This window comes from Triticum aestivum, chromosome 4A (genome assembly GCF_018294505.1).
Source record: "Triticum aestivum cultivar Chinese Spring chromosome 4A, IWGSC CS RefSeq v2.1, whole genome shotgun sequence".
NCBI lineage: Eukaryota > Viridiplantae > Streptophyta > Magnoliopsida > Poales > Poaceae > Triticum > Triticum aestivum.
Window position 1 is genome coordinate 34,028,102 of NC_057803.1, and position 13,501 is coordinate 34,041,602.

At 45.3% G+C, this 13,501-nt stretch overlaps 3 protein-coding genes across 4 annotated transcripts; 1 reads left to right on the forward strand and 2 right to left on the reverse strand.

The window, feature by feature from the left end:
• Positions 1–716: 716 nt before the first annotated feature.
• On the reverse strand, positions 717–1,994 carry LOC123084938 (uncharacterized). Its single transcript, XM_044506483.1, has 2 exons — positions 1,358–1,994; positions 717–1,119 (listed from the first exon to the last, which is right to left on the reverse strand). The coding sequence occupies exons 1-2, from the start codon at positions 1,992–1,994 to the stop codon at positions 800–802; spliced, it is 957 nt and encodes a 318-aa protein (XP_044362418.1). The 3' UTR covers positions 717–799.
• Positions 1,995–2,051: 57 nt separating this feature from the next.
• Positions 2,052–6,944, reverse strand: LOC123084937 (methyltransferase-like protein 2). Of its 2 annotated transcripts, none has more exons than XM_044506482.1 (10): positions 6,560–6,944; positions 5,974–6,187; positions 5,735–5,865; positions 5,586–5,619; positions 5,389–5,464; positions 4,538–4,715; positions 4,327–4,410; positions 4,111–4,210; positions 2,649–2,813; positions 2,052–2,456 (listed from the first exon to the last, which is right to left on the reverse strand). In XM_044506482.1, exons 1-9 carry the CDS (start codon positions 6,836–6,838, stop codon positions 2,674–2,676), a joined length of 1,236 nt encoding a protein of 411 aa, XP_044362417.1. In that variant the 5' UTR covers positions 6,839–6,944; the 3' UTR covers positions 2,052–2,456; positions 2,649–2,673. The 2 variants fall into 2 exon arrangements, with proteins under 2 accessions (XP_044362417.1, XP_044362416.1); XM_044506481.1 differs by having other exon boundaries at positions 4,324–4,410; positions 6,560–6,942.
• Positions 6,945–7,014: 70 nt separating this feature from the next.
• LOC123084940 (protein CLT2, chloroplastic) lies at positions 7,015–11,717 on the forward strand. Its single transcript, XM_044506484.1, has 10 exons — positions 7,015–7,424; positions 7,632–7,777; positions 8,055–8,092; positions 8,455–8,570; positions 9,540–9,639; positions 9,717–9,752; positions 9,880–9,930; positions 10,127–10,253; positions 10,614–10,739; positions 11,034–11,717. The coding sequence occupies exons 1-10, from the start codon at positions 7,057–7,059 to the stop codon at positions 11,189–11,191; spliced, it is 1,266 nt and encodes a 421-aa protein (XP_044362419.1). The 5' UTR covers positions 7,015–7,056; the 3' UTR covers positions 11,192–11,717.
• The last annotated feature ends 1,784 nt before the right edge of the window (positions 11,718–13,501 follow it).

Consider the following 13,501-nt stretch of genomic DNA (forward strand, 5'->3'; position numbering starts at 1 on the left):
TTAGTCCAAGTATCCAAGCAAGAAATGATAAGTATAGCATATAGTGGTGGTGGTGTTCGAGTTATAAGCATTCGGTTTGAGAACAGTTCGAACAGTTGTGTACTTCTGAAAAGCAATTGATGACTGTATATTACAGTACGATACTAATACTGATGCGAGTGTCACATTGTTCGAGTTATAAGCATTCGGTTTGAGAACAGTTCGAACAGTTGTGTACTTCTGAAAAGCAATTGATGACTGTATATTACAGTACGATACTAATACTGATGCGAGTGTCACATTGTGCAGAATCTGAAACTCTGAAAGCACACAAGGTATGGGCCATATGGCCCATAGCAAATTCAAAGGCTTGTTGGGCTTTTATTGAGTGGGTGCGACATGGCTTCATTTTATTTCGAAAGAAGCTAGTCTGCTGTAACATTTTAGGGCTTCTTTGATTCAAAGGATTCCAAGGAATTTTTTGGAGGATTGAAATCCTTAGGAATATTTACTACGTGTGTTGTTTGATTCATAGGATTGTAAACCACGGGAATTTTTTCAGAGGATTTATTTGCACTAGATTTCATAGGAAATTTTTCATCCTCTCAAACATCTTTAAGAGAATCCTATGTTTTTCCTATGCACAATCAAACACTCATACAATCCTATAGGATTCAAAATGACATGCCACTCTAATCCCACGTTTTGGAAATCCTATGAATCAAAGAGGCCCTTATGATTGGTTGGAGGAATGAAAATGATAATGATTTATATGTCCTCATTCAGCGATAAATTAGAGGAAATTTTGTAAATATTCATTTTACCATTTGAATTCACCATAAACAAAACTTGCCTTTTGAATTTGCTTGGCGTTTGCAGCCACAGCTCGCATCTTTTGCTGTGACAACAACGTGCTTCCGTTTGATTTGGACAGCTGGTTTATCTTCTTGTCCGTGCAGCCACACACGGATGCATTGTAGAAACCATCAATCATCTCCCTGAACTCATCCCTCTTGCTCAAAATTACAGGCCAGGAGAGCTCAGCTAAGGCTTGTGATAAGGTGAGCAGCTCAAACAACTTACGGTCATCGTGCACCGGTGCTCCCCATTCTTCATCATGGAATGCAACGTAGAGGGGTTCTACAGAAGTTATGTACCATGCATCATCAGAAGTTATATGTGTAAGTTTCAAAAAAAGAAGAAGTTATATGTGTACTGCACCCTCATGGCGTGCGTGCTCAAAATTGAGAAATCACATGCTTGTGATAACTGATAAAGTATATACTTCATATCATGGAGTTCACAGATCAAAATTACGGACTCTAGGGAACAGTGGAAACGTAACGAAACGAAGCAGGGAGCAATCGAAGTTTGTCACCAGAGTTGGCCGTGATCCAGGAGCACCTCCTCTTCTCCAGCTCCGGTGAGCTCCCACACGCCCCCCTACCACCATTGTGCCGCTTCTCCTCTGCTTCCGCCTTTGTGCTTGCCCGCGCCTTGGCTCTTGCTGCCTTGGAATAGGCCGCAGCAGGGCGAGTGGTGCGGATGCGCGGGAGCGCCGGCAAGCCGCTCGCCGGAGACTCCGACTTGACGCCCGGCATGTCTGAAGTGCCAACTGATCGACGGAGCTTGCAACGATTCGGAAGCAGGCGCATGTAGATGGACGCAGACCTGAAGAGCGAGCGGCTAATGAGGGTTTGAAACGAGCGGCGAAATGACGACGGATCCGTTACGCGGCCACGGAGTTGGTACGGGTGCGGGTGCAACGGCCTCGGCACGAACGAGGGTGGCCGTGGCTTGGCCCCGACGCCTCGTACCGTTACGCGCAAGCGTTGCGTTGCCATGCACCGCCCCACTACCCACACGCACACCCACACACGTAGCCGGACCTCACCTCCCTGTCGTTTCCACCATCCGGCTTGCGCGCAGCGCACGTCCGCACCGAGCCGGCTCCTACGTGGTTCTCGTCGGCAGCAGCGACAACGGCTTCTTCTACTCGAAGAGGGAATACGCATTCTGTACAAGGAAACGGAGAAGAGTGTACACACAACACAAGGATGCGGGCACAAGCATTGGTCCCAGTATCTTTCAGCACCAGGGAATCGTTTTGCTCCAAGAGGATGAACAATCTACATCCAAATGTTCCCTTCAAGAATGGACCAGGGTTCATGTTAGATCGACAGACCAGTCACTAAGACCTTGAGCACAATTCAAGTTTTTGGTGGCAACTTTTGATCACTGCAGCAGGGAACAGAAGCAGCAGCGGGATACAGTTCTGTGGTGAACGGCACTGTAATGTGGATCGTCCTTCAGTCAAGCTTAGAGACTAGTTCAAATCGAACCTACCAACTTTTGACAAAACTGCACCTCGTTAGTTGCCAACTTGCCATTCCGTACCAACTAGTGGTAAGTGGTAACCAGTGTCCAAAATGCAGTGTAGCGCTATGCGAAATCCAGCAGCAGGTGTTCATCACCACCTGAAGAAGCAACAAGGCATGATACGGTCAGTTAGTAATAAGAGAGTCTAAACACAGCAGTGTAAAATGCGAGGCATGACTGGGAATTATAAGAGAACCGAAAGAAATTAGCTATTTACAGAAAACACACGAGACATAATGCTACAAGACAAAAGCATTACATCGATACAGCAATTGTTCAACTGTGCATACCATGCTCTTGTCTAGTAGTATCAATTTACTTCTTTGAAAAGTACATTGAATCCTGGAAATGGAGCGGCTCGTTTCCCCACGAGGTCCATCCGGAACCCAATTCTCTTGCAAAAAGCTCTATGCACCTTGGAGGCTTCGGACCAGGAATATATTCTGAAAGAATTTCTTTTGCAGGTTAAGGATTGGCCATAAATCATACTGCCACTATAAAAAGAGCTGCATTGCATTTACGACAGGACAGATGCGAAAAAGGGCTTCCCCCCGCTTTAGATTATAAAGCAACGTTCAACCGATACAACCAGCTTGCTGGGGCCGCAGTACAAACAAGCCCAAAAGAAAAAGAAGAGAAAGAAACAAGAAGAAACAAATGCCGACGCCGGCAGCTCAACTAAGCAAAGATGACCGACACCCGCTGCACCCACCGGAGAAGAACCACCGCCCGCCAAGCACTCCGAAGCCTTGCGTACCAAGCAACATCTTCATGAAGAAATGCGACGACAACGCCGCTGCTGCCCGGACAAGTCCTAGGGTTTCCCCCGATACGCGGATGGCAGTGGGGAAGGGGGTATCACCGACGCCCCTCAGGAGGGTCCCGCAAGGCCCACGGGCGCAGCCGCGCTGGTGGCGAACGAGCCGCCAGAGATTTCTCCCGCCCCGAAACCACCACCGCCACCTCAGACAATCGGAAGCGCACCGCCCAACATGCCGCCCACCAGCCTGTGCCACCACGGATACCACACCATTTTCACCGTTTCACTGAGGCCACCAACACAAGACCTGGAGGTAGGACGAGAAGACACCAGGCTCGAAGGCAACCGCAACGCAGCCGACAGGAGGGAACAACCTCCACCGAGACTTGCCAGGCCACCACCGGCCCGGCCGGACCCCAATGGGTCCGGACAGTCCCTGTAGCCACGCTGCAGCACGCCGGCCGCCGGAGCCACCTCCACCGCAGCCACGGCCCCCTTGTCTCACCACCAAAGAGCCACACCGTCGCACCCCGGACCGCAAGCCCGCCCCAGCCCAGATGGGGCCCAAAAGGGCCCAGATCTGGGCCGAGCGGGCGCCGCCGGCCAGCCGCCCACCGCGCCGCCCCGCAGCCAACGGCCACGCCGCCGCGTCGAGGGAACCCGAGGCCCGCAAAACTCCCGCCGGGCCTCACCGCCGCCAGCCGAGCAGCACCACCGCCGGGCAGGAGGGAGCCCCGACTCCCCCTCCAGGCGCACCGGGAAGGGACGTCCACCGCCGCCGGCGCCACCCGGGCACGCCGGAGGCGGCGAAGGAAGATGAAGGAGGAGGGGGGCCGAGACGGGGAGGAGGGCAGGGGGGCGGCGGTGGGGAGGAACCCTAGCGCGGGTCGCGGGAGCCCCTCGCTAGCCGCTCGACAGGACAGATGCTTCATTGCAGATGATTAACTAAAAGATAAACAGGACATAATGTGACAAATCACAGGCAAGGATACTCTGAAGAGGAGGTTTCCTTGAGTGTGCACCCGGAACACTCATAATTACTTGGCTGCCTTGTAGAACCTTAAACTTCGATCCTGACTCAGCTTCTCTATTCTGCCAGGAAGAAAGCCAGGAGACCAGAATATATCAATTTCAGGGTACACAGTCCAGATCAAACGTTGAATTCAAGAAAAAAAAGGCAAAATAATCTAGAGGAAAGAACTCACAACGTTGATGTAGCCAAGAAGGAGACACTCATAAGGCCTGTGATGGAACAAGTCTAGATCGCCAATCAGTGAACCATCCGACTTCACCTGTGATTTGTTGAGATTTCAGGACCGCATTGCACAAAAATAATGACACCATTGTAAAATTACTAATGTGTCAATTAAATCATTGTTATAAAAGATAAAAGGTTGCACATGGATATTAGCCGCAAACCTTCAGCCAATAAAACTCCGTGGGGTCTTTGACCCCCCAAGATGGAAGCAATTCTTCCTCAACAAATCTTCGCAGTTTCTCCCGATTTGTAATCCACAAAACTAGAAGAGCTCCAGCTGGATGTGCAAGTTCTTGAACTGGAAGATACAACAAATTTCTATTGGGAAGTGTAGGATACCTAGGGCATACATTGTTGAAAAAATGAACTGCAATTCATAAAAATGCCTAGCTGGCCATGCACAAATGGGATTATTACATTAAAAAGATGACAACAATAGAGAAGAATAGAAGATGGATCCGTTTTAGTCCGAGAATATTTAGTTTCCATGAAACTACCAACAAGCATATCCCCAAATCGGGTTTTATTACAGGAGAACATGATATCAGCACACATGGTTCATGGTCAGTGAATCATAAACATCCGTAAATAATAGGACACCACAAAATATACATATAAAAGAAGGCTTCAAGAAATAAGAAAAGCTGTAATTAAAAATGCAATATATAGGAATACTGCGAAAAGAAACATGCATTTAGGTCAGATATCAGATAGCTGTTGTAACCTTTTGCTTATCAATAATATGGCCGTATGCATCTTTCTGATGCAGAGGCCGGGGCAAACCCTCTTTTCGAAAAAAAAGGTCAGATATCAGATAGCTGTGCTAACATTCAAGCATAGCAATCCAGAGTTTAACTAGTTAATCCAAAGTTAACAATCCAGTGTAGTCTAATTAAGACACGTCACAAATAAACAAAAAAGAGAAATACAGGAAAGTCAGCCATCAATAAGCCCGGACAATCTAAAGTTTTGCTTGCTTGGCAGAAGAAGAAGAAAGAAAGAGTTAGCTTACACTTCTTTCTGGCGAACACATCCATTCTCCCAAGGTGGGTCAATAACTATAAGGTTGTACCCTATATTAGGATTATCTGGAGACAGAGGACATCATCCACAAAATAAACGAATTAAGCACATCTGCCAATACAACCTTAACAAGCACAGCAGGATCAATACAACATATTAAAACATTTGTATGCTACATTCACATACCAGGAATGAGATCACGAACATGTGTGAAGTCAGTCTTCAGTTTATGTATCATCAGCATCATGCCAAAAAGATAAAATAAAAATTAAAGATGGACTGTTCACTTAGATGAAATTAGGTGAGACACCTGCACTAAAGAATGATTAACTCACCATCATGAAGCAACTTCCTTTTGGTAAAATATAAAGTCTACTCTGAAATTCTCCTTCTGCCTCATCGTTTTCTTCAACACTGACTATCCTATTAAATAATGGACTGGATCTCTTTTGGACATTGCAGGTACCTAAAACATGGTAGAGAAGGACTTTATGCACTTATGCATCATACATACCTATAATTCTGTAAACATGGTCATCAAGAAGTACTCGTACAATTTTTGGTTTGATTATACCTGCCTTGACCTGACCAAGAGGCTTCTGAAAGCAGATAGTCATCTCGTAGAAAGGTGCTCGCCATGAGGCCCCAAGCTCAACAAAATTGTTCTCAGAACTAGTTTCAACATTTGGCAGGCATTCATCTCCCTTGATCATCCCCGGAAGGAATTCCAGTAGATCTTTCGTCTCGAGGAGTGAATTATGGGCCCTAATTAGCAAAGGCCTTGCTTCCTAGCAAATGGAACACCATAAGAGATCCAAACATTACATCAAAATACCTGTAGAACACTATTCAGTACATTTCTCTACCAATTGGTATAGGCAGATTATGACCGTTTCACGAACACCTAACAAGACACCAGATGTTAATAACATAATACTCTCTAAAAATCCTAAAAAATGGCAATCCCAAATTTCTTGTTTGCTGATGACGTATTAAACTGTTTCTAGTTTACTAACGTTCTTGTTACTGATGAGCACAAGCCTTTTCATTGGAATATACTACTATTAGAAGAAGTAAAACATCAGTACCCCCGCAAAAGAAAAAGTAAAACATCAGTAAATGAGAAAACACAAATGTAAACCAATGTGTCAGATCGTCACCTGGTGCCGCGCTTCTGCGATCCGCTCCACGGCGTTGAGTTCCCGGGGCTTCGGCTGGCGCTTCCGCTTGCGCTTCTTCCGGTCGGGAGACGGCGCCGTCCCTTCGCCTCCCTGCCGCGACGGGCCGAAGCTTCGGGAGTAGTACGCCGACGGGACGAGGCGGAAGCGCCGGTAGGATTCGCCGAGGAGGCGCACCGGGTCGACGAAGGCGGCGGGAGAGCCTGCGAGGCGGTAGATCCCCGTGGCCTCCAGCGACCGGAGCTCGTCGGAGGCGTCCATCGGAGAGGCGCCGCCGCGGCGAGGGGGTTTGGGTCGGGAGGGAGCGTCGGCCGCAGGGTAGGGGTTTAATCCCAGCAGGTTAGCCCGTGGGTCCCACTGGCCAGAGAAACCAGCGGCCTGCGAACTGGTACTCGGGCAGTGTCGCCGTCCACAAAAAAAAACGGAGCGAAGCAACCAACCAACCCCCCGCGAAATCTTCAAACCCCACCGCGACCGCCATGCCAATTTCGCTGCTCCTCTCCGCCCCCCTCCCCTGCCCGCCGCCGCCTCTCCTCCGCCACGGCTGCCGGCGGGTCCCGGCCCCCCTCCGCGCCGCCCACCTGCCTCCGCCGCTCCGCGTGGCCCTCGGCACCGCCCGTGGCGGCGGTGGCGGGCGGCTGCCCGTCGAGACGCGGTGCGCGCGGGCGGCCGCGGCGGTTGGGGTTTCAGGGGGAGGAAGCGATGCTGAGAGTGGCGCTGGCACGGGGATCACCGCGGCGGCGGCGGCCACCGTGGCGCTCGCGGTGATGAACCGGGTGCTGTACAAGCTTGCGCTCGTGCCCATGAAGAATTACCCCTTCTTCCTCGCGCAAGTTCTCACGTTTGGGTAAATTTGATGCTTCCATGGACATCTAAGCTCAATTCCAGCAAAATTTCACACTTAGTGCTACATGCTATTTATATATAAGAGTAATAATAATATAATGCATGTGTAACTTCTTTTTGCGCATCCTTTTTGTTACACTGATTTCTGTGAAGTCAATGCACAAACCGATTTTCTAAGTGCTCCTCGTGTACTTGCTAATTTCTGCAGGTATGTTGTAGTCTACTTCTCAATTCTCTTTGTAAGATATCAGGCTGGTATTGTCACTAAAGAAATGCTAGCGCTTCCAAAATCACGCTTCATGTTAATTGGACTGCTAGAAGCGATGGGTGTTGCTTCAGGCATGGCTGCTGCAGGTGATTACTGACAGTGATATTTGTACTTTACTTTCAGAATTAAGTATTTCAAATGCACTTTTTAACAGCTACTCCCTCCATTCCTAATTAGTTGACTCAGATTTGTTCAGATACGGATGTATCTAGACATGTTTTAGTGTTAGATATATTCATATCTAGACAAATCTAAGACAACTAATTTGGGACGGAGGTAATACATTACTTGAACCATGGTTTCTTCACAATTCAGATCGTAACTAAAATGAGTTCTGTATTTGCATTTTGCCGATGCTCACAGCTATGTTGCCTGGGCCATCTATTCCAGTGCTGTCTCAGGTACTATGTTTTTATTTCGCCTGACAGGCCTAAAATTCTCCACATGTTGACTTCTGAGTATTTAATATCCTTTGCCAAGTAGGAACATTCTATTGTACTGCTTACATCCAATCCTGTATTAACTTGGTGCCATATATACCCCATCTTTGTAATATCCTGGATTCGTTTATTATTCCAATTTTCTTATCATCCCTCTTAAGGTTGTTCTTCTGTTACATATCTCAGTCCTTTCAACACGTACTACTTTGATAATCTTGTTACCTGCAGTGCCAGGTTTAATAGCTGTGCATAAAGATTAGTACTTCCTTTCGGTGATTTTGTGCAGACTCGGTACTCTTAACACACTTGCTGTTGTTTTGCAGTCTTTTCTGGTATGGCAGCTTATTTTATCAGTCATCGTTTTGGGAAGGAAATATAGGGCAAACCAAATTCTTGGATGCTTGCTTGTTACAACTGGAGTAATTCTATCAGTAGTAAGGTATGAATTGGAACATCTAGCCTTGTTTGGACGACTAATTTATGTACTTCACATCACTGTTCTCATAATTTGAACTGATTTGTTTCCAACTGTCTGTTATATCGGGCATCACATATTCATTGGCATTGTGTATTGGACATGTTCGTGTAAGCTTCTGATAAGGTGGAATTATCAGCTGCTAACTATTTATTGGAGCACCTTCATGCACTGGAATGGTATATTGTAGAATGCTGACAAAATAAGATTGTTATGTGACATATTTTAGGTTCCATCCACTAAAAGAACGCAATGTGACTAGAATTTGTTTTGGAAAGTTATTAGCACAAACCCAATCAACTCATACAAAATTATAGTATTTCTTTCTGCATTCCAACTTCTCGGTAAAATCAAGGGCATAAGGCTAGGACATTTTCTGGCAGTTTTCTAACATGTAATTTTTCAGTGACATGCAGCTAACACCCTCTTATCTATATGTGAAGGTGCTGTGGCTGAGTACTAGCACTTGCACTTGATTAACCCCTTCTATTGATTACTTAAGCATACATTGTAGTCAGTCATCCAAGGCAAGTGGGGTAGATGTGTCTTTCTGTAGCAAGGCTCACTGCTTTAGGCTCATGTACCAGATACTTCTGATAACCATAAAACCTTATTATAATTGGAATAATACTCAAAGGAGCTTTTTGTGGTGTGATCACCTATATATGGCTTGCCTCTTGGGTGGTTTGGTAGCCTTGTGTCCTCATCTGATCAACCTTTCAGATGTACAGTTAGTGGTCGAGACAAAATGCACAAATAATGAACCAAAAGTTCGGAAAAAAAAGTGCGGACTGAGAAATGGCCATGGCTTTACGCTGATAGGGTAGTACATGGTTATAATCTTGCTAATATGATGATTGTGGAATACTTGCAATTTATGTGTTGATTGGATTTTGAGTATTTCCTGGCCATGCTTTTACTTTATGAATGCAGTGGAGCAAACGGTGGTTCATCTCTGTCTGATGTCAAGTTTTTTTGGCCAGCAGTTTTGATGGCTTCATCTGCATGTCAGGCTGGTGCATCTATAATCAAGGTTGAGTGGACTTGCTGGTGTACCCCTGATGAAACTTTCAGTTATCCCAACTCTAAATCTTGTTATTACCGTGGCAGGAATTTGTTTTCATTGATGGTGCAAAACGCCTTGAGGTTCGTAATAAAAATATTTCAGGAAATAATTAATGTGAATATTCGCTGTACCTATTTTTTTCTTCTTATTTTAAGCTATTTCTGAGTTGAAAGCATGATGGCCTTAGTTCTCTTTGTTTTTACACAGGGAAAGCGGCCTGACATATTTGTGGTCAACTCTTTTGGGTCAGGATTCCAGGTAAGCTTAAAGTCATCTCTGTTTTAAAACATTGTAGGTTTAATAGCCACTAGTGAAAAGAGAAACGCTACTCAGACCGTCTTGTTTGGTATCTTACGATGCTATGGAGTTTTCTCATGGTTGTATCCTTAGTCACTCAATCCATTGGCTTTTCTCCTATTTGTGCACTCCAAATCTGCTATGTTGAACTATGCAGGCTCTTTTTGTTTTGCTACTCCTGCCGTTTCTCTCTAATTTGAAAGGCATTCCATTGACTGAGCTCCCTGCATATGTAAACCGTGGTGCTGCATGCTTTCTGAATGTTGGTGGTGGTAATCTGAACGGTGAGTATTACCCATAATCGTAGTATCTTCAGATGCTAAATAGTTGAGCATTGCTTGTACTCCGTATACCATGTATTACTTCAAATCTGTTGTTGGATGGAGAAAAAACCTTCCCTAGAATCTTTCCACTAATAAGTATCGTACTTTTCTCATTTACTTGGACAAATTGTTCGGTTATGAATGGCATACACAAACACAACAGTCGCTATATATAGCAGTTCATTATGTTGAAGGGCCCTTGTTTGTCACCTTGATGCCTTGACCACTGATTAGTAAAAGCTATACGTCAATCTGAGAGGCTGCCATTCGAAATTTTCCCTAAAGATACCGTAATCATGTGCTGATGTTTTGAGTTTTCAGATTGTCCTGGAGCCCCTTTGCTACCACTGCTCTTCATAACTATGAACATGGCCTTCAACATTTCTGTGCTAAATCTGGTGAAGATGTCTACAGCACTGGTTGCTTCGCTAACAGCAACACTAGCAGGTTCAGTAACAAAACACACTCCCTCTGAATAGTTTAAGAAGCACTATGATGGTTCATACTTATAACTACAAGGCACAGGTTTTTGTAGTTTAGTTAAAGGTACCAGGATAAAGCTGTTTGAAAATTGAAACATTTTGTTTGGCATGCAAATCATTTCGTAGTATTGTGCTAGCACATATGCCCTGATAAGTACCTAGCGCATGGCACGTGCGTGCAAATACACAATTAGACATGATTCTTCTATGTGGTCAGTCCTATTCATTTCTTACTTTCTGATTTCTTCTTCCGCTGCAGTACCTCTTTCGATATACGTTCTGTCACTTCCTCTTCCATACATGCCTGGAGGAACAAGTTTAAGCACATCCTTTTTGGTCGGCGCTGCTGTCTTGGTGCTTGGGTTGCTCCTATACAACCTTCCTCAGAACTCAGCTGATCAAGTGAAGACAGAGTGATCAAATCCAAAATCACTCACAAGGATGGCAGCCAGCTTTTGATGCACCTTGATACTCCCTCCGTAAACTAATATAAGAGTGTTTAGATCACTATTTTAGTGATCTAAATGCTCTTATATTAGTTTACAGAAGGGGTACAATACAAGACCGTGCATTTTCAACTGCGGTCTGCAGCACATGTTTGTACAGAACTTCTGAAGGGTGTGAGCTCCGCAACCTGAGAGAAATCTTTTCGCACAGGCAGGGTCTAATAAATTCTAACCTATAATGAACTCCCGGTGCCACCCACTCCACTTTAGCGACTCCAGCAACTAGCTTCAGTCTTTCTGTCAAAGAGAGCGCTTGGAAATATCAGAAGTTCGGTGTTCGTGTGGTTGCAAATCATCTACAGTTTTTATTTTTTTGATTCATAAGCCATATTTCAATGTAAAGGTTGTTTCTACTTGTGCGTCGATGTATTACCAAACGAAATTGCTTAGTATACCATGCACATCGCCATCAAGCGCAAAACACATGGGGTTGTCTACTTGTCTTGTCCATTTATCTCTGTCCAAGTACTGACGGAAAATGTTCATATAGAAAAATTTGACAAGACGGCTCTCCAATACTAGAATTTTTACTTGCGTCTGTAGTTCGTATACACATCTTTCTTTTTGAATTTCGCTGCAAATCAATGTCAGTTTTTTTAGAATGGCAAATTGAATGACCATGATGGCAAATTATGTTGTCGCGAAGATGACAATTTCTTTTAGCAAGCATGGTAAATCTTTGTCATGTTGAACTTTTTGCCAGGATTTGCTGTGCTTGCTAAGGGAAATTGCCACCCTCGCAACAACATAATTTGCCATAAACATTCCTGTTCATTTTTTTTTTTACCTTTTTGAGGGTTCTTATACACATGCGCACCCTTCCGGAAGAAAAATACAAGTTAAGTACACCCCGATATACATGAGGAGGAGTAGGTTTTTACCTCCAGAGTGAGAGCCCAAACTTGGGTAAACTGCTTCATGCTTTCACTCTGGGCTTTCCGGCTAGTCGCGGCACTCTATCGAGGGATCTGCCGGATTTGACACCGATAGTTGTGCGTTAGGCACGGGTCATGCTAGTCATAACGGAAATACAGATGGGATCCAACATCAAATGCGTCGCTTTTCGCTCTTGGATAGATCTTTGCTTTTGGGGCGATGAACTTCATCACCAATTCAGTTGGGCAGATCGAACCCATCGACACCTACGTCCTAGGCCAGATTCTCTTCTTCAGGAGCCTGGAATTCATCGTTGATTTGCGGCAAGCTCTCCCTCTGTGCCCCGGTGCCTTGCTTGACACAGGAGCCGGAGTCAGTCTTTGTCAAATGGCAAAGATATTGCTAAGCTGCCTGACTTCAGGTTGTGGAGCCCGGGAAACGTAGCCGGCGAAGCCCTGCAAGAAAAGATCAAAAACTAAGGACCCCTAAAAAAATTACATAGAAAAGCAAAAACTAAAGAGGAGACACTTGCATTGCTTGGAGGTCGCTCAACTGAGAAGACCGGGAATCGAAGCTCTTCTAGAAGGCGGGAAGTTTCCCCCTTGAAGGTTGAAGGCAACATCCCTTGGAGTGACATGTCTTTGAAGAACCCGAATAGAGTCTGGGTATAGTCTCCAACGATAGCCACTCCGGTCAGAGTCCGGGTACACTCCCTGATGATAGCCACTCCGGCTAGAGTCCGATTCATTCCCTGATGACCTATCTTCGGAACTCTTCTGGAAGGTCGTGCCACTCCGCCTCTCTTCTATTCTACATATAGTTCATTTGAAGACATTGTGCTCCTCGTCGACAACAGTCGTATTGCGACATTGCCTAACCTGACGACTGAGCATCGCCCGGATTCTACTATTGATCCCACTGCTCCACTACTCCAACCTGAAGACGAAGTTGTAGTTGCATCAACTTCTTCGCCAACAGCTTATGGGAATGCTTCGTTGCCCACTTCAACATTTTTGGTCATTGATGACAAAGGGAGAGAATAATGTGGTTTAGTCTTCGTGAGTTTTATATATGGTCGGGTGTTAAGTCTGCAACTCTCGTTCTTAAATTGATCTTATTGAACAAGTTATGTAGTTCTCAAACTTTTGCTAAGCTTAATTCTTCATGCTCATTATGTTGATACGTCCATTTTGCATCATGTTTTTCTACTTTATTAATTATATTTTGGGTCTTTTATTTCACTTTGTGATACTATTCTTATGTCTTTTATCTCTTATTTTGCAAGTTTCACATGAAGAGGGGGATTGCCGACAGCTAGAATTCTGGACCGGAAAAGGCTACACCA